The sequence below is a fragment of the Drosophila navojoa genome, chromosome 3 (genome assembly GCF_054131105.1).
Source record: "Drosophila navojoa isolate 15081-1374.11 chromosome 3, UAZ_NAV_1.0, whole genome shotgun sequence".
NCBI classification, from domain to species: Eukaryota; Metazoa; Arthropoda; class Insecta; order Diptera; family Drosophilidae; genus Drosophila; species Drosophila navojoa.
In genome coordinates this window covers 15094354-15120507 of record NC_142891.1, presented here as the reverse complement: position 1 = coordinate 15120507, position 26154 = coordinate 15094354, and the positions used below count along the sequence as shown (strand labels likewise).

Genomic DNA, 26154 nt, shown 5'->3' with positions numbered 1-26154 from the left:
ATCATTATCATCATGTTCATCATTATTATCAGAATTTTATTAGCCTGATCAGCATTCTGATCACCATTCTAATCATAATCTAAATCATTATCTTGACCTATCATCTTGATCATTATTCTGATCTGTGTCATTATCATTGAAATCATTCCCAAACAAAAGACATAAGAAGTACAGTTCATTTTGGCTCTTCAGAGATGGGACTGATCATTTTGGAATGATCAGTCTCTTCTACCCTTTATATGTAGAAGCTAAGCTTTTTCAAATTGTTAGAGTAGAATATTTTATATTTCGTTCACATTTATTCTGTGTTCACAAATTTAAAAAAAAAAAGGAAAGGAACATTTATGCTCTCCTCCGATCCATAGCATCGTTTTTGCAATAAACTATATTTCCCATAAGTATATATAAAGTATATATATAAATGTATATATACTCTCTATAAATCGCTTTCTAATCTAAGTTTGTATTTCTTTATTTTCATTATTTTCTAAATATAATACAATTCACCTTCGCTCAAGTTCCCATAAGTTGGCTTCATCAACTCATAAGTTTTGATATTTTATTTGAATTCGCAACTCAAATAACAGTCCCATCGATTAGGCTCATTCAGGTCGTTAATTAATTAGCAAGCGAAATTAATGAACTGCTCACCGACTGCCCAATGGAGTCACGTGACACATTTTATAAGAATGTTTTCATTAGTAATGTTATAAACGTACGAAAAGTCTAAAATCAAATCCATTCATACAAGATTTTGAAGTTTTTGGTGTCTTAATTAGCAGCGCCATAAAGCGCCAATCACCTGAATGAATCCAAGCACATACACACTCAAAGAACTCATAACTTTCGCCTTAAAGTTTATAAGAAGAAACCTTGTGAATTCCTAATTAGTATCAGTGATTAGGCAAATCCGCATACCTGGCAACAGTTCGCTAACCACGCGGCGTATGCGTAATATTTTTGGGAACAAACTACACACACACACACACACACACACACACCCAGAGACATGGCGCATACGCAATATCAACTTGAGGTACACATAAATTTGTTAACAATTGCCAAGTTGCAAAGTTGCTATAAATTTGTAAGTTTTGCTTTTGAAATGCCGAATCGAATTGCAACCTCAGCCTCGAGGCGGGCCGTAAATTTGCGTTTTAATGAACTTCGCTGCATAAATATTAAAATAAATTCTCGGCATTGCCCATACCAACTAAACAGCCAACTAATACTGGATAAACAAATCGTTAACAATAATTATAATTACCATTTGGGCATCATAATTTGTGGGCGCGCCAGGCAGGAAAACCGCAGCCAAAAAAATACAAAATTGTAGGAAAACAAATTATGAGCTGACAAAACATAAACAGAGCAACGTGCCGCTGGAAACACCCTACCGTAAGAAGAAGAAAGTCTGGGGAGGAGAAGGCGGCAGCAAAGAGTCGAGAAAAAAATTAATGGAATCATATATTCATATTTAATCGAAATTCTCGAAAATATCTACACACGGATGGAAATAATTGGAAAAACCTGGAAATTTCCACAAAGCTGAAGTTTTTACACGATCATAAATAGATATTAGCATTAGAATTAGCATTTCAATTTGAATTTTTCGCAACTGCAGGCAGAATTTATGAGTAGAAGACGGTAATACCTTTAAATGGTTATGAAAAATATATATTAATAAATTTAATAAATGTAAAAAATACATACTTAACTAAACTTAAATTCATTGATTCAAAACAGGTTAGATCACGTTTATGTAAAGGGTCATTAGCCGACTCCAGCTTTTTATGTTAACATTGTATAATATTCTTTTCTTTCATTCTAATCAAATCATATCATAATTTTTGCCAAACAAAAGAGTTTTTGCATATTTAAAAATTCATTTCTGTTAGTTCAAACTGATGGATATTGACAGTCATGAGAATAGTTTTCAATGCGGAAGGAAGGCCATTATTGGATATTATACATGTAAGATTGTATCATAGGTCAAAATGTTTGCTAAAAATTAATAGAACTGAGTTTCGCATAGAAAAAGAATCAATAATTGAGTTGCTCGAGAGAATTTTCAATTGATCTTAGAGTTTGCAGTATTTCCGGAGAGAATATTGGGAAGTGGTATTGGTGGCGGTATGGAAATATGTAGACTTCCATCTGAGGCAATGAGCGACGAAAATGTTTGCATAACAATCAACTCACAGGCGCACTAGAAATTGATCTACATTAAAATTCATTTAATAAAAATATAAAAAATCTTCATAAATTTGCATATATAAATTTTTATATATATTATTATTTTTTATTATATAGTTAAAGTAAAAATTTAAAAACAAAAATCAATTCAAAACCAAAATAAAATAAATGACATATTTTCCTACACAATATAAGAATTAAAATACAATTAAATCGAATTAAAAATGATTTACCAAAAATTGCCCAAATAACAAATGATTGCAATTGTTCGCACAAGCAAGAAAGCAAAAATAAAATATTTCCAATGAAATTAAGTTGTAAATAAAATGAACTGCCTGCTCTTTGATTTCACTGGGATAAGTTGCAGTAATTAAATGAGGACTTAATGCCAGTGACATATTTAAGGCTGACGCCAAGGCTGGCAAATTTTTATGAATTTTATGCTGAGCGACGCTGTGGTGGGTGCAAAAAAGTAATTTGTTTTAATTTGTTTAATCGCTTAATCCGCCAGCGGCAAACCTGTTTGGCAAATTAAAAGACGCAGCCCCCCAGCGAACCGAGCCGAATGAAATCCGGATTCTCTGGTGGTCCTGCCAGCGTGCCAGAGGAAGAGCAAGAGACAGAGTCAGAGCCAGAGACAGAGTCTGAGCGAGAGCAGCGGCCTTTTGTTTTTGATCGCCAGCAGCCATCGAGCCGAGCACTAAGGCCAATTTATGATGAGCTGTGAGCCGCAGAACTTGCGAATATACGAATTGGCTCGGCTTAATTAAACTTTAACACTTTTCGTCAGCCGCCGCGCGATGGCTGGGTTTGTTTTCTGTTCTGTTTTCGGCAGCCTGCGCAAGAGAGTTGCGTTAATTTATTGTGGCCAGTGAGAATTATGTCGAAATGCCATTTCATAGAGTGGCGACTGAGACCCAGCGAGAGCTTCAATAATTCTCTCTCTCTCTCTCTCTGCCTTTCGATTTGTATTTGAGCTGCGAGTGAGCAGCCGCGCAGCTGACAAAATGAGCATAAATCTCTTTTAGCACGCCGCCGTTGACTGTCCATTTCAACACGCCTGTCAACACACACACACACACACACACACACACACACTTACGCACTCTCAGTGATCTTGAGGGGCAGCCGAAGTGGCCTCTGACGGGGGCTGCCTAGTAAATCAACTCAATCGCTCGTAAAAAGTCGCGCAGTTGTCTTGAATGTTGGCTCTTGCTCTTGTTGTTGTTGTTGTTGTAGTTGTGGTTGCTGCTGACTATGTTTTTGTTTTTTATTTTTAATTGTTTAAACAACAATGGGTGCTAAAAAAAGCTAAATAAATAAGAATATAAACTCGGCATAATATATAAACTAAGTTTTTATTTTGTATTTTTACCATATAATTTCCTGTGCACTTTCTACTCGCGCACACACAAAACCAAATAGACCAGGTGAGTAAAAATCCAATTAAATTAATAAGACTTTATTGTGCCATAAAAACAATTGAATTATGAACAGAACATTGCGTGAACCACAATTAAAAGTGGCCAAAAATATGTACAAATTTCCCAAAATATCTCTCGACTTGCGATTTGATGCGTCTTTAATTGCACCCAAGAACGAATTTTAATTAGTAAATGAAAGTTGACAAACTGGGCTTTCTTTCGTTGTAATATCTTGGGAGCTTATAAAGAGTGAAATTGTAATCGTATAATTATATCCAATGCACCGATATTGCCAAGCTTCAAAATTGTTGCATATCTCTAGGCTGTCTTGGGGCACCGGTGATCTCATGGGGGAGAGAGAGAGAGAGCGCGCTTAAAAATTGCAAATCGCATCATAGAACTGTTGAAGATAGATACCTAGGAACTGCAGCTCCACCTCTAGAACTAGGATAAAACTCAAACAATACAATCCAAAAAATCTACAATACCCGACTACAAAATATCATCTAGAAGTTGTACTGTAATAGTTAAAGTTAATCCCCAACTATGGGGCTCAGTATTCTTATTGAAAAATACATATATCTAAAAATTTCTGTTTAGTTTAAGTTGCCAAAGGAAATTTATATTTATAAATTTATTTATAAATACATAAATATGTATTTTTTAGTATATTATCTTTAGAAGAATATGTTATGCAAGATTTCCATGAATATATTAAAATCTCAAAGGCCACACTTTTTTCTTTATTTCAAGTTTCTTTTATTAAGAAAAATATATGATTCTGCCTTTTAATATACAATTTTTGTTTACCATAAATTGGGTAGTTAAAATAGAAATTTCTTTTATTCAATTTCAAACTGATTTGAATCAAAGCCATTTAAAAATTTTCTCACAATTTTTTTTATGATTCTTTTGGAGTAAATATTAGTTTTCCTTATTTCAAGAGCGAAAAATTGATTCTTCCGAAATTTCCAAAATTCATGGAAATCTAAGAATTGCGAAAACTTAGCATTTGCTTTGCTCATTGCCAATTTAACGGGAATCTGCTCTTTCAGCTTGAAATTCATCGCAATAGTATATTTATTATTGAAACTCTATAAGAAAATTCCGATAGACTTGACTGTTTTTTCAGCTTATCATTGTAATTAATTTTAATAATGAGCTAACATCATATCTGCAGTTCAACTGAATCATATTCGTTCTTTAGGCGGAAAAGTCAAATATGAATCAGTTAAAGTATAGATATGCTGTTAGTTTGTTGTGTGAGCACTTAATGTTCTATGTTTCTATTACTGTGCCCTGCCCCGGACAGTTGGAGAGAAGAAGAAGAATTAGTAGAATCAGATGTAGGGCAACTTCAGTGCGCTCCACTTAGGCTCAATGCCATTTTCTAATTACGTTAATTGTTCATAACATGACGTTTTTGTTTGTTGTTGTTGTTGTCTTCTTTTGAGGAGCTGTGTGGTACGAAATCGTTTCCCCGAATACACAACACAACAGCATTGCCCACACAGACACCCCCAGAGTACACACAGTACACACGCACACACAGGAACAGATCTCCGTCATGGATCTGTGTGGATTGCTTGTGGCTTATTTTAGCTGACTTTAAGTTTATGAAGAATTACGATGAAGGCACTTAAATGAATTGTTGCTGCGTATGCTGCGCGTATGTCTGGTCCATAAAAATTTTATGACCCATTGATAGTGCGAACGAATCTGGAGAGGCATAACAAAAAACCCACCCACCTTCAGCCCGCTCGCATGTCCGCCCTTGCGGCCGCCCACCTTGTGCCGTGCGGCGCAGGTGAAGCAGGTGAATCAGGTGAAGCAAGTTTGACAGTTGATTTTGAATTTGATTGAAGCCAAGTGCAATTGGCTGGCTGGCTGGCTAACTGACTGACTGGCCCCACGATCTTCGGCTGAGCAGATTGTTTATGGCATTTCGCAAGCATCGTTTGGCATCCATTAATCATGACTGGAAACTGCGCCGATGCCTAGCCGATTTTTATTGTTTTTTAAGCAACCCAACGAGAGGCAGCACTTTCAGCTTTTCTCATTTTCATTTTCTTCTCATCTCTCTTTCTCTCTCTCTCTCTCTCTCCCTTTTTGTTCTGTTTTTAAGTCCGTCAGCTTCTATTTTCATTTAATAGACATATTTGCTTGCCTCGGAAAGTTTTGCGCTTTGTTTATTTGTTGAATCAGCGCCGTCAAACCCATAACAACAATACGCGCAGCCACATCCACGTATTCTCCTCGTCCACATTCACATTCACATGCACATCCACTTCCACGTCCACGTCAGTGTTGGTAATGTGTTAACAGAGCAGATAAGTCGGAGACTGGTGCGCAAACATTTTGACAACTCGTGAACTTTAGGACGCCAGTCAGAAAAGAGAAACAACTTCGCACAGTGGTCCGCATAAACCATAAAAATCAATCCAAGCACATTCACAAAATTATGCCGAAATCTCTGCAGCCACTCAGAGAACTTAACGCAAAATAACTCTGAAATGTTTTATAAACAAACAAAAATAAATAAAGTGCCAAGCAGCGATTAGTCCACATACGTAACACCAGAGAGCAGAGGAACTGGAGCGCTAAAAAGCTAAACTGCCTGCCAGTGGGATATTCAAATGATTTCTTGATAAGTCTATTAAAATATTCGCTTTAAGCAGTAGAAGCCGAAAGAGTTCAAGTCCGTTTTATAATTAGTTAAGAATTATATTATAAATGAATACATATTATATTTTATGAAATTTTAATTTTCCTTTAATATTGAAAAAAAAAAATATTGTTATTTATGTCTTCATAAATTATTTTAATTTACTGTTTGTTAATATAATATTTAAATAATATAAATAAAAATAACTAAATATTTATTCAAAAAGATTTTAGTACATAGCAGATATGATAAGAAATTTAAATAAATACTCAAGATTGATGAGCTCAACCAGTATTGAGGAACTACTACTTTATTTATGTTAAATGGCATTAAATGTATATTTCAAACAGTATTTAGATTTACTTAGATATATTTTTTAGCATGTAATTTTAATATATTTTTTGTATACATTTTTAATATTTTTTTTTTTTTTTTTTTTTGTCATCCTGTAATTTATTTTAATGAATTTTGTAATTTTCTTTAATCATAAGAAATAACAAAAATGCATTAATATTTTTTCATGATTCATTCTCCTATGGGCAATTGAAAGGGTATACAAACTTCGTTATCGGCTGAAGAGAAGCTCAACCTTGTCACATGCTGAGATACGTTTGTGGGTTGTGTGTGAGGGCGTTTGCTTGGCAGCCGAGGCGCCGTCCGAGCGATCGCCAGCAGCACGAGATTAACACGCCATGCTCTAAATTCTGCTGACTGTTGACTGACTAAGCTTTTGGTAGCAAATGCTGCCACTGCTTCTGCTGCTTCTGCTGCTGCTGCGAGTCGACAGAGCGCTGTGAAATGAAATCTGTTTTATTGTATTTGAGAATGATTAGCCGGCTAGATACGCAGACGAGGCGTTATTACGCGAACGTGAAGATGGAGCTGAAGATGTGAGCCCCCGGAACGGACTCAGTATGCAAAGCCAGATGACACGATCAACTGAGCAACCGAGCCACTGTGAAACTCTGCGCTATATAAAGTGGCACAGTTTTTACGAGCCTGCGACTTTTGGGTCGACAGTTTGTTACCTGCCCTGCCCGTGGCCCGTGGCCCGTGGCCCGTGTGGCCCGCGGAGGCCCGTTGTGGCCTAGCCCAACAAGCAAGCAGAGCATGGCCAGCGAGACAAAGTCGCTAACCTTTTTTGGGGTTTTATCGCTGGGCCAGAGAAACACATAAAAAACAACAAAATAAGAAGAAGAAGAACACAACACACAGATGACAAGTTTGTCGCGTGTAAACAATTTGCGGTTGTCCAAAAAAGGCGGCGCGGGTGGTGAGAGACACAGAGAAAGAGAGCGCTAGAGAGGGAGAGATAGAGAGCGAGCGAGGCTGTTGTGGAGCATTGCGATATCAGTAGAAACGGATATCAAGAGAAATAATGCCTTTACTTGGTAGGCGGTGTAGGCGTTAACAGTTGGCGCTAATATTCTATGCACACAAGATGTTGAGGTAGGCATAAGAGAATTTAAGGAGAGAATAAAATGCTCTTCTATGTGTATTTAAATTTTTTGTTTTTTATTTTTATTAATTGTATTATTTTTAATTAATTTCTAGTTATATATGGAATCCTGTATTTGATATAAAGTTTGGAATTTACATAGATGAGGTTACATTTCATAGACATTTCGGGGCATAAATCTATTCTTCTTTGTCATACATAAAAAAAATATAGAAATATATAATTATAATTACAATTGAGGCTTTAAATAATTAATTTAATCTTCTAAGATATTTAAGAATCATAGAACTACTTAATATATATAAATAAAATAGAAGAAAAAAATAATTTCATATTATTCTGACTAAAAGAAAACGGAAAAAAAAATCAAATTCGTTTACAAATTCAGCTTCTTCTTTAAGAAATTCATAGAACTCTAAATTCGCCTAAGCAAAAAGTTAATAGATCTGATACTAGAAACCACAACTAGGCACTACTTGTAGCTAAAGCTGTGCACACTTGGTGCACACACAATTGGCGGCAACTGTAGGGGCAGTGGGCAAAGCACACAGTCGTACGCGCAGTACATTCACATATCTACAGATACATTAGAAAATATCTCAAAAAATCAACAAAATAACAGCGACGTCGACGGAGACAGCGAGCAGCGAGCAGCGGCGTCAGCGTTGCTGTTGTTGTTGTTGTTGCTGTTGTGAATGTTGCTGCTGCTGTTGTTGTTGTTGTTGAGCGTACAGAACGCGCATGAGTGAAATACATTTTCACGCTTCTAAACAGAGCAACGGCAACAGAAGAGACTTTTTGACTGTGACAACAACAACAACAACAACAATCAGAAGAAGAAGAAGCAGCAGCAGCAGCAGCAGAAGAACCATTCATAGGCTATATGCCGGCATTTGTGCTCCCGATGCCAAACGCAGACGCAGATCAGTCAAGAGTCAGAGCGGAGCCCGCGTCGATCGCAGTCGCATTCGCAGTGTCCGGACGTAGACGCAAAGAGACGTATGACGGCGATGCCGTAGTAGTTGATCGCGAAGCGCTTTTCGCCAAACAAACACGAAAAGTGTGCGCCACTATTTTCAAATCCCGCAGAGCGTCGCGAGCTGTGGCCGGCAACGGAACAGAATCAGCGAGTCCCGATAAAAGTCAGCGCACCCAAAATTCGCAGCACCAACACCAAACGAAACATACAACAACAATAACAACAACAACAATATCGCGAGTGTGTCTTGTGAGAGTTCGTTCAACGTCGCGAGTTTTTGTGTTTTATTTGTGCATTTTTTGTCGATCGGGTTCCCAGGGCCGAAGAGCATGGGAAAAACTGGCTAAGGATACGGCAACGCACAGGCAATCATCGGGAACAGAACAGCCAGCTGAAGGAGAAGAAGAAGAAGAAGAACCAACAGAATAACAACAAACATACAAAAATACAGAAACCAAAAACGAAAAACGAAAAACTGAAACTGAAACTGAAACTGGAAGCTGAGCTTCAGCTCTCTTAGCCGAGGCACTGCGCTTTGATTAAAGCGCGCGTTTAATTTCATTTTTTACGCTACTCCAACGAGAAGAAGAAGAAGAGTTTTGGTTGTTGTTGTTGTTGTTTTTTTGGTGCGGCTCCACCCTTCCAACTATTTTTCAACATTTTGTGCTTTGATTCGCTGTTCACATTTGGGGCCCTGGCCAACTAGCCAACTGGCCTGGACACGACAACAACAACAACAAAACAACAACAACAGCAACAGGCAGAACATCGTCGTCGACTCCTGCGCTGGCTGGCTCCTTGGGCGCTGCTCAGTACGCCGGCAGCTTTCTCCGTGTGCGTACCAAACAGCGCAGCAGCTGCGCCTGCGTTCAAAATAAAACCTGAAGTAACCAAAAGTTGTAACACTCAACAGATCATCATCAGCAACATCATAATGATGATCTTGAGCTCTTTGTGATCCCCAAACGCTGATCGCTGATTGCGGATCGTCGATCGTTGATCGTGGATCGTCGATCGTGGATCGCCCGATCTCTGATCGATTTTCGCGCCGCCACGTTTTTGTCGCCTGTGCTCAGGCATTGGAGTTCGTCAAGTGCCTCCGGCCTGAGTTTGCGCCACGTCTGAACTGAAAGTATCTGAGCGCTTGACGCTTGATTAATTCGCTCGTCGGCAAAGCTGAAACTTCATTTCATTTAGTTTTGTTTTTGCATTTGTTGTGCTGGCTCGTTTTGCGAAATATTCAAATAAAAACACATCTCGTACTCGCATTCGTACTCGCACTCGCACTCGCACTCGCATTCATCGCGGCCGCAATAAAAAATACCTTTAACTACCTGCCCAAACACTGAAACAACAACAACAACAACAACAGCAACAACATTAACCAACAACAACACTCGAGACTGGGCCACATTTGTTGTTGCCGCTATTGCGGCTTCGGAGCGATATGCGGTTATTCATGGTAATTGCAATTTTAATATTTGCAATGCCAATGACGGGATTCGGCTGGTGAGTTCTCCACTTAGAATCTACTAAAACAACAACAACAACAAGTTAAATTTCCTATATTAAGTGCTTAACATATCGTTAAGAGCAAAAAAAAGTACAAAACAGATTTGCGGCTTTATTTTAAAGTTTCTTGGTGCAATTAAATCCACATTTTATAGTAAAAGTCTTATTCAAACAAATTTGTTTTTTATTTTTGTTTATGGTTTGATTTTGTTATTTGTTGATTAAATAAATTTATTGCATTTTTTTTATGTATTTATTTTATTTTATTTTATTCTATTTTATTTTATTTTATTCTATTTTATTTTATTTTATTTTATTTTATTTTATTTTATTTTATTTTATTTTATTTTATTTTATTTTATGCTCTTACTTTCGTATTATTTCTAATGCTTTTTTTATATTTTTTTAAATTTAAATAATGAACTATCGTAACTATAATACAGAATCTGAATCTGAGTCCAGAATAGTTCTATCTAATGAAAAAGAGAGATTGGCAATGGAATGCGGGTACGGGGCTGAGGGGCTGATATGAAACAGCTGTTTCACAAGCTCGAGACGCTATATCTCGGCGGTAAATGCGAGATTAAGAAGCAATCTTGAGATATAGTAGCCGGCTCTATGAAAAGGTTTTATTGATCTTATCATATGCCTAAAAAAGAGATTTGATGCACTTTTAGCTTGAATTATTCCAAACGCCACTAACTCATAATAATGGAAACCATAATAATAGAAATATATACCAATGTATTGCTATTTTATTGTACTTATGGGAGGGATAGGTCTCTAAACAAACAGTTTTATTATTATTATTTTATAATTACTTGAAACTGCTATCGCTGATCGTTCAAACTGAGATCAACATGGTATTGTATATATATAATATTATATAAACACATGCATATGTGCATTTATGTACGTATTTATAAATGTATATATATAGCAACTGCCAGTGGCAAACCCATTGAAGCAAAATATATGTTTCAGTTGCGTCAAATTCAATGCCAAAAGCCCCATTACAAACGCTGATCTTCACTGTGTCAGATCTCATCAATACATAAGCTCGAGAGATTGGCGTAACCGTTTCCGGTATTGGGTATGGCCGTATAGCTATCGGGCTATCGGGCCATTGGGGCATAGGGCGGGGGTATTTGGCGTACATATGCTGCTGCTGCTGCTGCTGCTGCTGCTGCTGTCGCCGTTTGCTGACGACAACAAAAAGTGAATCGAAATAGGTAGAAATTGCATGCGACATGAGCGCTACGCGCTTTGAGGTGAGTCAAAGCCAAAGCCAAAAGCGAAAATTCGGCCAGAGCCAATCGAGCGAGCGAGCGAACGATGTTGCCAGCGAGGGACCTTCAAAATGTGACGTTTGATTTAGATTTAATTACATGGCAATTTTTTTTTTTCACCGTAAACAAGTAAAACTGTCCTAAAGGGAGTGATGCACTAGGAGATATCAATTATTTTGAGCAGATGGCAATATTTTAATTTAGTAGAAGCAATTTAAATCGATATTATTATTGATTATTCGGTTAGTTCGAATTTACATTCGAATTAGATATATTAGGCAGAGTTTAAAGAGATTATTATATAGTTGTCTAGATAGATGTGCAATATGATATATTTCAGAAATTGATAGATAGATAATAGATATATAATATTGCAGAGCTATAGCAATACGAAGAAAAACTAGAATATGACAATATTTTCTTATTGTTAATCTACTCAAATACTTAAGTACAATCATATAACTATTTAAACGAACTAACATTATAGTCATTTCATATATCATATATGTAAATGCATTCGAATCCAATTGGAATCCAATAAGACACAGTTATCCAATTATACCCCTTTTACAACGTTTTATGTGCCGAGGGTAGTGAAAGAGCTAAAAGTGCAGCCAAAATAAATAAAAAAGAAACACCCCCCCGCCCCGAGTGACACCTCGAGCCGGGCAGCATTTGAATTTATGCGCGAAATTACAGGCCAAGATAAATAAAATGAGACAAAATAAATGAATAGCATGATGGGAGCAGACATCAAATAGAATGAAAAGTGTCGCACAGCAAAGCCAGCACAGATGGACGATGGGCGGTGGGGCAGAAAGGCTAGGCCGGTGCATAGGCTATGCCACTTTGCCAAAAAGTGTTTGCCAGCAAAGTGGCATCAATGAATCGAAATCTGCTGCCCGCAGGGGTAGAAAAATTGTCGCTGTCAGCGGCAGCGACGATCGCAATGCCTCGACTTTTGGCGCAGGCATTTGTCATGCCATGTACACAGTCGGGCGATCTCTGTTGGGGGGCGTGACAGGGGCACTGGGCTGGGCGGCGTGGGCGTCGCGTGGCGTAGACTGCATGACGATCGCGAGAGTCCGCTCATTCATTTTATTTGAGTTGTGTGCAACTGGGCGCAGCAGCCGCCACCGCCAAAAGAGGCCACCTGCAACATTAAAGCGTTAACGCTAGGGCTGGAGGCGGGGGCTGTGGGCGTGGCGGGTGGACAACTGTGCCTATATAGATCCATTCGATTCAATTGAGAGCTATCGCAATAAATTAATTAAATAATTAGAGCTCAAGCTCAGACGTTTGATCTCGTTCATGTTGATAATGATGAAGATGATGATTATGACGAAGATCATAATGACATTGCTGTTAACGTACAAAAATGTCGAATGCGAATTTGTCGAGCCATAAGTTTAAAGGAAAGATTATGAGCATAAGAGGCTGGTCGGCTATCAAGAGAATATTAAATTCTGGATTATATGGATTCCAAAGAAATACTAACATATAAATGAAGCGTAGGTTTAAGTCTTTAACATACGCATTTGGTTTGTTTAATTTAGTATAACACTATTATATTGTATTAATGTGTACTATGTACATGTACTTTATAAAGAAATTTCTTTGGAATTCTCATAAAATAACCCTGACATTCAATAAAAACACAGTCTTCGATAAGGATAATTATCGTTGTTTACATTGATCCATAGAAATCTGTAAATTTTGCAATTTTTGCAATTCGTTCTCTCTCTCTCTCTCTCTCTTCACCTATTCTCTCTCCCTCTACCTCCCTCTCTCTCTCTCTCTCTCTCTGTGTCTGGTTTTATAGACCGAAAGATCTACTCGGCTGCTTAGATGTTTTGTATGCGTTATTTTCCAGCCAAATGCACTAAATCAAACGATCATTCAGATGATAATCGATGAGTGGGGCAGACGTGCAGCACGATGTGGCGTTAAATGAATGGAAATTCCATTGGCCACAGCAGCCGAAACCAATTACAGCGAACTTACAGCAAATTCGCAGCTGAATGCTGTCTGGAATTTAATTAAAAACAGAGCTGCAAAATGATGAAAATCTCATAATTTATGAATAACAATTTGATTTCGAATAAAATGAGCTCATTTCCGTTCACTTGATTCGCTTGACATTTGCATTCGGGTATTGGTTCGGTCTATTTTTGGTTGCTAGTTTCCTGCTATTCATTCATTCATTCAATAAGACACACACACACACACGCATACACATGTACATACTTGATTTGAATTGAATACTCATTCATTCAGAGGGTTCATTCATAGTCGGTTTTTGGCACTCACAGCATGCGAAATGGCTATTAAAACCCGCCAGGGCTTTAATGGGTTAAACAGCACACACACACACGCATGCAGATCATTCAGTGTGTGGCAGTGGGCACTTAGTCTCAAGCTGTGTGTTGGCTGCGTTTGTTGCTCCAACATCGTCGCTCTGGGAGGCGGCATCAACAACATTGCGCATACGCCGCGTGCTCCGTGTCAGTGGAGCAAAGCCATCGAAAATTGGCACACTTGCTGAGATGGCCAGAGCACTTAGACTAGATTAAGTATAAGTATATGCCTCCCACATACAACAGCCCCAATATGTGATTAAGTTAGCCGCTGGCTAACGAGCGTACAACTCGGCCAATTGCCAAAATTTAATGCAGACGACTTGATTATGAAAGACTCTGGCATCCCGATGGGAGGGAAGAGTGGGCGGGCGGCTGGTCACAGCTTTCGGCACTTGCCAAGTGAGATGCGATCGAGATGAGAGATACGCTGGGATCACTCGAGCTAGTTACCCGAGCCGAGTGCTCGTCGCATTTGGCACGGGCGCGGGCCGCTTCTTCTGCTTGCTTTTTAATTAAAACTCATGCAATTTGTTTATTTTGTTAATTTGTCTTTGCGCCTCTGTCACGTTGACAGATGCGTGCCTCGAACGCTGCATCATAATTAAAACGCATGACCGCGGACAAAAGAAAAGAACCGAAAGACAAAGCGAAATGCGACAAAACAGACATGGGTCAAGTTGAAGGACTGACAAGAGAGGCCCTAGACCCTGGCCCTGTCCCGGGCACCGTCCCTGGCTCTCTCTCTCTCTCACTGTGCCTGGGCCAAGTTAACTAGCAAATGTTCTTGTCATCCAATAGAGCTCACAGATTTGAGTGATTTGATGGGGATGTCAGCTGAGATAATCAAAGCGAGTTCATGGAACCTTTGCGTTGAGTACGCTCTATGAGTAAAATGTAATAAAGCTCAGCTCAGATTCTAAACAAAGTGATTGAGCTGATACTTTGGTCGACTGCTGTATGCCCTTTAGATGCTAGCTAGTACTAGACTATTTTATTGTTGGATTTTAATATTAGATTAATATTTAATATTAGATTTCTTTCTGGCATACATTTAATACTCATCGAGATGTTTTTCGTTGCTGCATTAGAAGGATTTATGACGAATTAACCAAAAATTATAGACTTTCGAGCATTTACATGCTGACAAGCTCCCGACTGGTGGCAACAACACATACCCTATTAAATTGTAGTTATGGCCACATTTACACACACTCACACACACTTAAATTGGCTTCAAAACATGTTCATCTAATGTCACATAAATTTGTGGCATAGCTCTAAGCAGACTCGGACTTTTCACAGTCGAGTCCATTTTAGCCACAGCCTGGGCACGTGATTTAGCAAAGCTGAAGCCTGCTCCTCGACATGGACATGGTCATGTGCGCGTCCGAGTGGCAACGCCTATTTGAGCCGTAATTAAGTTAAACGCTGTCGCAAGCACCAAGAGATTGATGTCGCCTTTGTCTTTGTGGACGGCAGGTCGTGGCTCCCAGGGCTTTTAGCTGGTTAAATGGCTGTCAAATAGTAAATATGCCTGAATTATTAGCCAGCCTGCCGGCAATTGGACATGCGCATGCCCCAGAGCCTGGGAACGAACGCCGAACAGCGCATTCCAACGGCAGATGATTATTCCAAGAGCTCAAATGATATTTTATGGGTGTGTGTGTGTGTGTTTTTTTTTTTGCTAAAAGGCGGCGCCTGCGCACAGTGGTGCATGTTAATTTGCTAATTGTGAAATGACAAACGGAAAATAAATATAAAGAAGGTGCCAAAAAGCAGCATGCGGCGCCCGCCCACGTTGAGCTCAAGCACAGGCACAAGCACGAACTCGAGTCGAACCGCACCCACCAGACCAGACCAGATCTGGGCTGGCTCTAGCTCATGCCAACACCTTTTTGGTGGCATTTGCCGCCGCCGGCTGCCTGCCTTAGACCGGCTGACTGGCTGGCTAATCAATTGTCAACGCCGCCGCCCACATCAAACGCTGCCAACCCCAGCCGCAGCAGCTCCAGCCGCTGCTGCAGCGGCTACCCCTTTGTCCGGCTGTGTGCACAAGAGATCAGCACTTGCGCTGAGGCATTCTGTGGACAAATATTTGTGCGCGTAAATTGAAAACTGACCAGCCACAACAGCACTTGACTTGGCAGTGGCACTGGCACTGGCACTGGCACTGGGACTGGCCAGCGCGGCCCGAAAGACGCGGCCCAAACGCGATCTGTTGACCAACTGAGCGAGCGAACGGCCATTCATTCAGTTGTCAACGCTTTGTTTAAATACTTTGCCACTCGCATGTTGACAAGTGGTTTAAGTCGTTGATTTGTTTACACAGCAACGCACTCGGCGCAGTCAGTGGCACCTCGCAACGGCCCCCGGCCCGCTGCAGGGGGGCAACTGGGAACTGACGGCGACTCACGAAAATGAGTCAATCAAACGCAGTTGCATCCATTGTGAATGTCTATTTACATAGAAAACAAGAGGGAAAGGTATTCCAATCGAAGAGTTGACGAATTTCAAATACTCTATCCAATTAGAAAGAAATCTATATGAAAGTTGTATAAATGAAATTTACCTGCTTTGGTAATTTAATTAAAATATTTATAAATATTTTAAAATTACTATATAAGCATTTATAAAAAATTTAAAATATTTTTTTATATTCTCAATTAAATTATAAAATTATTTAAAATATAATTAACTTTATAGAACGAAAATATTTAATTAACAAATAGAAATTGAACAATTGAATTCAACTGCCCTCTTCAAAAAATAAATAAATATAAATATTAATAATAAAAATATTCTAAAAGTATAATTATAGAAAGAAAAAATATATACATATACAAATAAAAAATAATAATAGAAAAAATTTAAAAATATAAATATAAATAATAATAAAAAAAATGTATATAAATAATAGCTTATAGTTATTTATATGATCTTATTTTAATTTATATCAAAAAATAATGATTAATATTAGGATTAAAATAGTTCTTTGTTCTCTTGCCCATATTGGAATAAAATTAATTTATAAATCTCTATATGTATATCTAACATTTCTAACAAACAGAATCCTATAGTCTAGCATTCTCGAATTTTAGTGTATCGCACAGCTGAGAGCACTGGACTATGGCTGAGATTGGCGTGGCTCTGGGTTGGGTATGGGAAATTTCAACCACTTGTCAGTGGCTACCATCAAACCGGGCACTTTGATCAAAGAAAAAAATCACTGAAAATCCATTGAGGCCTATAACGACACCAACAACAGCAGCACAAGCAACAGCAACAGCAACAACAGCAACAACAACAAGAACAAACTGCAATAGGGGCACACTTGGAGTCGCTTCTTCTGGCTGTGTGAAAGCAAAATAAAGATACGTCGCGGCCAAGTGTTGCCTGTTGCCAGTTGCCAGTTGTGAGTTGCCTGGACTGGGATCTGGGACTGAGGCAGACTGAAGTTGTTTAGTTGTTTCAAGTTGCCGACAGCTGCGCTGCTGGCGTTGCTGCATGCTGCCAACGGCTGCTCAGACTGCTGCTGCTGCTCGGGCTGCTGCTGCTGCTGCTGTTGTTGCTGGCAGGCAAACTTCAACTTCAAAAACCAAAAAGTGTCGAACGAGTTGGCCACATCGGCAGCATCATCGTCATATCGGCCTCGGCTATTTTCCGCTTAACCAAAACTCCCCGTGTTTGTTGTTGTTGGTATTTAATATTGTTGTTGCTGCTGCTGCTGCTCTTGTTGTTGTTAGTGGTGGTGGTGTTTGCTGTTGTTGTCTGTTGGCAACTTGTGTGGTTACGCGCTCTGCACGCTTGAAAGGTGTTTGAGTTTGAGTTCTTTAGATCTCTCCAGTCATCAGCGCATCGACTTCGAGATCCAAATCATTGCGATCTCATCATCATCATCATCATCAGCATCAGCAACATCATCATCATCATCATCGTTCGCCAGCCAACTTCAATTGTTTTTAGCTTAGTGGTGCTGTTGTTGTTGTTGTTGTTGTGCTTACAAGCGCGTCTATCATTTATGCTCTTCTCTGTTTGACTTTTGGCGGCCCAAGCGTTCACTTGATGTTGTTGCAGCGCATCTCTATATATATATATATATATATATATGTGTGTGTGTGCGTGTGAGTGCGTGTGCCTGCTCTATTTGTTTTCGAGATTTTGTAGCTATTAAGTTGTCATAATCTCACTTGGCTCGCATCGAGATCGAGTGATTGCCGCAGGCAAAGCAATAGCTAAATATAGAGATGGAACATTTGATAGGGCAGCACGACAGAGACAAGGGCAAGGCCCACCAGGTGGGCATACATATACATATGTATGCTATCCAGGTGGGCAATTTTTTTAGGGGCCAGCAGAACGGCTTACTAATGCGATGCTAGAGTCTGATATGGGAAATATGTGCTGAAATCGAACTGACTTTTGATATATATACATATCCGAATTATAAATTTAATATTTCTATATGAGATCAACATATATCTTTATAAATTTTTGCTAATTTTCTGACATGATATACTACACTAAAAAGTTAATTTAATATTTATGTATGAAATCAATTTGTTTAATATACATTCTTCTTCTGCTTCTTTACCATATATTCTCCTTAAACAAAAATTGAACAGAGCTCTGATTGTCGTCTAACGGAGCATTGCAATACAGAATTCTTTGATTGTTTTATTTTTTGTTTTACTATATATATTTCAAAACATCATTTTAAATTCATTTCAAATGTATTATTATTATTTTTTTTTTTAATGTAATAATTAACAATTCTTGATATTTGGCTATTTCATTTCTCCTTTCTTTATACATTTTTATACGTCCTTCTGTATCTTAGCTAGCCCTATTTGATGAAGCAAACATATTTTCTTTAAGGCTCTATTTAAATTTTAATTTTTTTCATTTATTTTATTACTTGTATTTATATGTCATAGTTATAGATAGATATTGTACAAATTATCAAATATCAAACGAGCTATCAATATTTCAACAGCATTTTCTTTTAAAGTGCCAATAAATTATGGATATTATTCACAGCCAAATGAGTAATTAGACACACAAATTCTCATAGCACTGCAGTTCTAGAAGAGTTAAGCTAGTCATTGAAAACGACTCTGTTCTATTTGCTAGCATTGGTGAACGATAAGCCAAATGGTGAAATATGTGTGATAGGTCGCAAGGGCTTGGCTCTGCGGCCATATCAGCTGTTTGTCATCAATGAATAACTGGGATAACTGGGCTGTGGAGGGTCTAGCTCATTTTGAAGTTGCCGATTCGGCGGGGCTGAGTCAGTTGCTGACACAATAATTGTTAAAAATAACGCAAATTTCTGGAAACAACAGCAGAGAGATAGGTTGTGAGAGAGCAAGAGGGAGGCAGATGGCCACACATCAATCACAGACTCGATTCCGTCTCCCAGTAGCTGGCTGAGGCATTCGGTTAGCCCGACTCCCCGCTAAAAACATAAACTTGCAGCTTAAATTGCGCAAAGTTCACGAGCAAAGCAAATTTCACGCGAATATGCAACAACAACAACAACAACATTAGCAGCAGCAGCAGCAGCAGCGAACGAAAAAACAATTGAGCTATTAAAAAGTCATAAATCTGAAATGGAAAAACATAAATCAGCGCCAAAGGCGCGCACACAAAAACAATTTAAACGCCGAAGGTGAATCGGGGGCGAGATGGGGCTGGGCGGCAGTTGCGGGTGGTGCAACACTCGAGCCTGTGGGCAGTGGCAGCCGCAGTGGCAGCCCTGCAGCAACGACAGTGGCTGCTGCACCCACATTGTACGCTGCACGTAATTATTAATTTTCCAGCTAAATTAAATTTTAACGCTGCTGCTCCAAATGGCATTCAAAATGAAAACGAAAATTGCATCGATTGAGAAAATTGACGGGGGAAAATCATGTGGGTTGAGTGTGAGTGCGTGTGAGTGTGTGTGCGTGTGTTTGCTTTTCTATTGTGTGTGTGAGTGGGGCCAGAATTTTATTGAGCGCCGCCGCTTCGCTTATAACAATAAACAAACCAATTGCCAACTGTGTGACTGTGCCTCTGTCTCTGTGTGTGTGTGTGTGTGTGTGTGTGTGTGTGTGGGAAGTGCATGCGTGTTTTGGTGTGTGCTGCGCCACATTGCGCATACGCCGCATCGGCCGCATCGACCGCTGCTATTTAGTTCAACTGCCGCACTATTTAGACGCCGTGTTTTCCTTATTCTGGGCAAATAAACGAAACTTTTTAGCTGCCAGCATAAATAAGCGCAACTATTTTTAATGAACTTGCCTGCTGAATGATGCGAGCAGCGACTATTTGCCATCTCGTGGCGCCACACGCAGCGCCCCGGCGAAAATTCATATAGAGCCTAAATAGAGAGTATTGAGTGCCAGATTTTTGGGTTTCCAATTAGCTGCATGAAAAGCGAAAACAAATATAAATTTACTCGCTAATGCATTATCCACTTAATTGCTTTAACAAGTGCTCATTGCTCATATATTTTTTTGTTATTGCTATTGCAGGCGTGTTGTAATATATATTTCACTTTTCTTTTGCATATTCCAGGGCCGAGGGCACCAACATTTTACTCGATCCAAATCTAATGTGCAAAAAGTCTCGACGTCTGCGCGGCAAGCTGGCTGACATCTGCCGGCACGACTCGGCGCTGCTCAAGGAGATCATCAATGGGATCAACCTGGGCTTCCGCGAATGCGAGTTTCAGTTTCGCAATCGTCGCTGGAACTGCACGGTGCTGCGCAAGAGCATGAGGAAGATCTTGATGCGCGGTAAGTGGACAGACTAAATGCTAGCCACTAGTTACAGATGCAGATGGAGATGCAGATGGCGATGCTGGGCGACAAAAAGGGCAAACAGTCGGACAGTCGGACAGACGGACCGTCAGACGGCCTGTCAACACTTGCTGACTCAGAGTGCAGTTGGGGCCAGGGCAAGCGAAAGACTTGCTGCCTAATTACAGCCAAAGCCTGAGCTCGACTCCGAGGCTGGCGAACTGTCAGGCGACCGGCGACCGCATCATCCATCAAGTTGCATAATAAAAATGTTGCGCCCGCTGATGAATAGCGCCTGAAAGGAGCCTACAAAGCTGTCAATTTTAATAAATTATTGCCCGAAATGCTCAAAAGGCACCCTGCTCCTTGCTCCTGGCTCCAGCGGCTCCAGCGGCTCCGGCTGCTGCTGCACTTAATGACAACAATGCGCAAACAAAACACATACCAAATTATCTGCAATAAATTCCATGGCAGCGGATTAAAACTGCGTCCCTGTCAAGCTGTCAGCCAGCAAGAAGGAAGCCTCGCCGTCTCTCTCTCCTCCTCTCTCTCTCTCACTGCTGCTGACCATGTAATGCCGTTGCCCATTTGGGGTGGTGACTGTCCGAAAAGACATATCACCTGTCCACATCGCTCCGATCCACTCCGATCCACTCACGCCGATCCACTTCACTCACTCCACAGCGCTCGCATTACATATGCAAATCGTTGGTCGATGTGGTGCGATTACAACTGTGATCGCGTTTTCGATTTCATTAAACGTGACTGCAATGCAATGCAGCCGATGACAGCGACTCAGCTTAGCTCGACTCATTTGCATAGAGAGCAATCAGCGATCGGTTATCGAGGCGGGCAATAAATCATTTTGTCACCAGAGCTGACAAATTGACATCAATCATGCGACGACCCGCTAGCGGACAGCCCTAATCAGCATTAGCAGCGTGTCTAAATAAACGATTAATTATCGATCTCTGACACCGCTACGTTAATCGTCGCTTAAAACAGCGCTTAAATCAATTAAATGCCAATTAAAGCCGCCGATAGCCATGCCAAACACATGCATCCAGTTGGCTTAACTAGGTGCTGGGTCTAGACCAGACGGGTTGGGGCGTTTGCTAATGAGGTTAGCTGTAAGGCAACATATTCATAGCATATATATTTAACAAACAACAACAACAACAATTTTTTAAAAATCGTATGAAACTTATGTATTATACAAATTTAATATAATGAAATTTTGTTTTTGTTTTTAAGATATCTCCCTAGTCATTATAGACCTCATCAAACTGCCCTTTGACTAACCTTTGCTATCATCTCCGCACAGATTCCCGGGAGACGGGCTTTGTGAATGCCATAACAGCGGCAGGCGTTACCTATGCAGTGACCAAGGCCTGCACCATGGGCCAGCTGGTGGAGTGCTCCTGCGACAAGTCGCACATGCGCCGCAATGGCGGCCAGCCCCAAATGGTGAACGCAGCAACGGCGGAGGCAGCGCTCGAGCGGCAGCAGCAGGCGGCAATGCTGCGCCAACAGCAGCTTCAGCTGCCACAGCGCAGCCACAGAAACAGCAGCAGCAGCAGCATAACGGATTATTCGCTGGACAGACAACGCAACGGGCATCGGCCGGGCGGCAGGCGGGGGCGCCGCAAGTTCTGGGACAACATCAAGTTCCCGCAGGGCGAGTGGGAGTGGGGCGGCTGCAGCGACAATGTGAACTTCGGGCTGCGGCACTCGCGCGCCTTCCTCGACGCCAAGCAGCGGCAGCGACGCAGCGATCTGGGCACACTGGTCAAGCTGCACAACAACAATGCGGGCAGACTGGTAAGCAGAGCTTGACGAAGAAACTTATCAACTCATGAAGCCAGTGCTATTTATTGTCTTAGAGAGAAGGTATAAAAACTGAGTGTATCTAGCTTTAGTATAACTAGGATACTCTCTGATCTGATTCAAAAGCTCTAAGTGATTTTGTGTCTATAGAACAAAAAAATTATCATGATATTGAGATGATGAAGTAAAGAGATATATGAAATGTAAATATAGAAATTTTCATGGGACAAAGGCAATCATATATAAAAGGTTCTTTGGGGAATACTTCTGTTGACGGTAAACGTATTTCATTCAAAATTTTATTACATAAAAGTGAGAAGCGTTCTCATTAATTGATATTGAAAAGTCTCTAAACTTTCTATCCACCTTCTCTTCATGAACTTTGGCAGGCGATACGCGATGCGATGCGCTTGGAGTGCAAATGCCATGGACTGTCCGGGTCGTGCACGGTGAAAACCTGTTGGCTGAAGATGCCGCCGTTTCGTGAGATATCGGCACGACTGCGCGATAGGTACGATGGGGCGCGCAAGGTGGCGCTACGGAACGATGGCAACAGCTTTATGCCCGAGACGCCGCACACGAAGCCGGCGAACAAATACCAGCTGGTCTATGCCGACGACTCGCCCGACTTTTGCACAGCGAACCCGAAGACCGGAGCGCTGGGCACCCAGGACAGGGAGTGCAATGCCACCTCGACGGGCCCCGACAGCTGCGATCAGCTCTGCTGCAGTCGGGGCCACAAGCATCGCGTCGTTACCGAGTGGACCAACTGCAACTGCGTCTTCAAATGGTGCTGCGAGGTGACGTGCGAGAAGTGCCTGGAGCACCGTGAGGTTAACACCTGTCTCTAGATGCGGCCGTGGCTGGGGGGGGGTACGGGTATTTGATTTTTGGGGTTTCAGTTTCGGCATAGTCATGAACACATTTGAAAGCTTTCCATTTCGCGTGATAAACAACAGTTTGAAACACACCATGTTTTGCTGCAGTCCACATTTAAGTATTAACTAACACTAGAGAGTAGGTGAAACAAAGAAAAACACACAATTTTATTTTAGCCAGGCTCTAGGCCAAACTAGCTGTAAATACTACTTATATATATCCTCAATAGTATGAACCATGTAAGCCTGTAAATAGTCGTAATAAAGAACATGCAAGAAAAACAAAGCAAATTATTGGAGCTTATATTATATTATAATACATCAAATGTTGACTTTAGTATTTTTTTAGTTACAGAGAAGAAAAGAAAATGTAGACTACAATTTGAAGTTACTCAAATTTATTAGAATATATTTCAAATCAACTTTAACTATATAGTGATAAATCTTTTTGTCTAATTCTCAGCTCTGCTTCTCGTATATGCATATGTATATTAAACACTCTAACCTTTCTAGATATTCCACTTTCTTAAGATTATATTTTATTGAAACGTCTCTGTTATTGAGACTCGTCTCATTTCTATTTGTTGAGCAGTTGGAGCAGTCAGCTTAGTAGATTTCAATTAATTGCAACAAATTGAATATCAAAGCAGGTAAAATGAAATAAACTTTGGCTTTATGCTAAACGGAAATGTATCTGAAATCGCTTTGCCCATTGATTGAAATCTGCATAAATGATTAAACGTAATTTAATGAAGACAACAGCACAAACCGATTGAAAAACAAGTTCAGCTTCGAATAGCTTTAGCTATTGCTGTATCTGTATCTGTATCTGTATCTGAAGCTGTATCTGTAGCTGTAGCTGTATCTGTAGCCATTCACAAACGAATTGTCAACTAACAGTAGCGCATATCTACATCTATATCTCTGTATCTCTGAGCCAGACCAATGGCTCTCCCATAAATTAACACAATTTTATTGTTGTCGACACGAGATTAAAATCTACAGAGATTTGCCTAAACAGCAACAAAACAAAAATCGCATCCGAACAAAAAACTGAAAATTGATTTGCCTTCGCGCATAAATTATCGTCCGATTGTTCGTTCATTGATTTGAATGCATAATTTCAAAAATCAAATAGATGTCGTCTAATGCATGTAATTAAATCCAGCAACGAAATCAATGAAAAAGTGATTGGGATGAGGATTAAGTTGAGCTGAGTTAAGCTGAGCTGCTTCAAGTCGAATTTATTTGTTTATTTATGAGTAATTCAGTGAAGAGAATTTTTACGTTTTTAGCAATTATTAGTTAATATGTAAACTAATATTTTCTCATATGTATATATATGAAATTGTTTATTTTATTTTTTTATTTTTATAATTATAATCTTAGAGATATTATTTTAATTTTTTTAATTTTTTACTAATATGTTTATTATATAAAAATTGTTGTATTATTTTTAAACAATTTTATTTCAATATAATTACTGCATATTAACATAATTTCTATATAAGCTTTGAAAGCGAAAATATATTAAAATATATTTTTATATTATTATTGCGAAAATCTTATGAAATTATATCCCATCTTAGACATAATACCCTTGCATATACTAATATCTTTTACATATTTATATACTTTTTAATTAGCAGCTGTTATAAGTGAGTTCCATTTGGAGCATATTTAAGCTAAGCCCACTCGACACTCAATCGGCCAAGAACTGCAGCTCAACTATTTCGAGTCGATAATCTCGGCTTAGCATCCGCGGTCCAAAGCTGGCTTAAAGTCTGATATTCGAACAACGCGGAGCCAAAAGATGCCCAACATGCCCGAATTCCATTCCATTTGCCTACTGACTGGGCCAGGTCAATCTCGGAGAAAAACAAGCCCATGCCAGCGATAAGATACAGCAGCAGAAGCAGCAGCAGCAACAGCCTCTTTGGCTCTACAGCAACAACTAATTAACAATCGCATTCATTTTATTTATCGTACAAATGCAAACCGCTTGACTTCCAAAACTGTATCTGCATGCATTTATAAGGCTCGAATGGGATCAGTTCCAGGCCGAGTCGCGTCTGGCTTTGCGGCCTGGTCGATCGACCGATCGGATCGCATCGGATGGCATCGCATCGGATGGCATCGCATCGCATCGCCATCGCATCGCATGGCCATCGTACACTTGACTGAACAAAATGTATGGTGAGATACTCGTGTCGCCTGGGGTCCCCGCTCCGCTATACAGATTCAGTGGCTTTATCTTGGGCGCGTTAATGAGATTTGCTTGTATCTGGAGCCATTCGGTAGATGCGTATCAGTGGGTTTCAATTAATTGTGGCGACGCTTATTAGTCATCCATCTAACAAACTAAACTGGCGCTGGCCCTGGCGCTGGCGCTCTGAAAATCACATTCTCATCTCTCTCCCTCTCTCTCTCTCTCTTTTTTTATCTGTCTTTCATATACTCACCTAGTGCCTATGCCATTGACCCCAATCTGACCTTGGCCGGTGGGCCCATCTTCAGCTCTTGTTCACTTCTGTTCTTCCGCTCAGCTGCTCAGCTGGCTTATAAATGCGCATTTTATGTTAATAAAAAATGCATTTTTATTCCACTTCTAGATCAAAGTTCTTTTCGGCGGCTTTGTCTGTTTCAAGTGGCGCTTTAAATGGCGCCAGATGCAACCAGGCTTAGCCAAGCAAACCGAAAACTTTCCCATAATGGCTCAATTTTTAAGCTCCTACACACCTACTGCATCGATACGTCGAAGCACTACCTATGCCCGATATCAG

The 26154-nt window shown here is 40.0% G+C and overlaps 1 protein-coding gene across 1 annotated transcript; it reads left to right on the top strand.

Moving 5' to 3' along the window:
* The first annotated feature begins 8676 nt into the window (after positions 1-8676).
* On the top strand, positions 8677-23684 carry Wnt6 (Wnt oncogene analog 6). Its single transcript, XM_030383261.2, has 4 exons — positions 8677-10232; positions 20443-20663; positions 21991-22487; positions 22883-23684. The coding sequence occupies exons 1-4, from the start codon at positions 10171-10173 to the stop codon at positions 23342-23344; spliced, it is 1242 nt and encodes a 413-aa protein (XP_030239121.1). The 5' UTR covers positions 8677-10170; the 3' UTR covers positions 23345-23684.
* Positions 23685-26154: the final 2470 nt, after the last annotated feature.

What these genes read in the sequence shown, in the direction of transcription:
- Wnt6 (XM_030383261.2), top strand. Translation starts at nt 10,171, where the DNA reads ATGCGGTTATTCATGGTAATTGCAATTTTAATATTTGCAATGCCAATG. An exon ending in CCAATGACGGGATTCGGCTG is followed by an intron (nt 10,233 to 20,442) that starts GTGAGTTCTCCA and finishes TGCATATTCCAG; the next exon opens with GGCCGAGGGCACCAACATTT. An exon ending in GAGGAAGATCTTGATGCGCG is followed by an intron (nt 20,664 to 21,990) that starts GTAAGTGGACAG and finishes ATCTCCGCACAG; the next exon opens with ATTCCCGGGAGACGGGCTTT.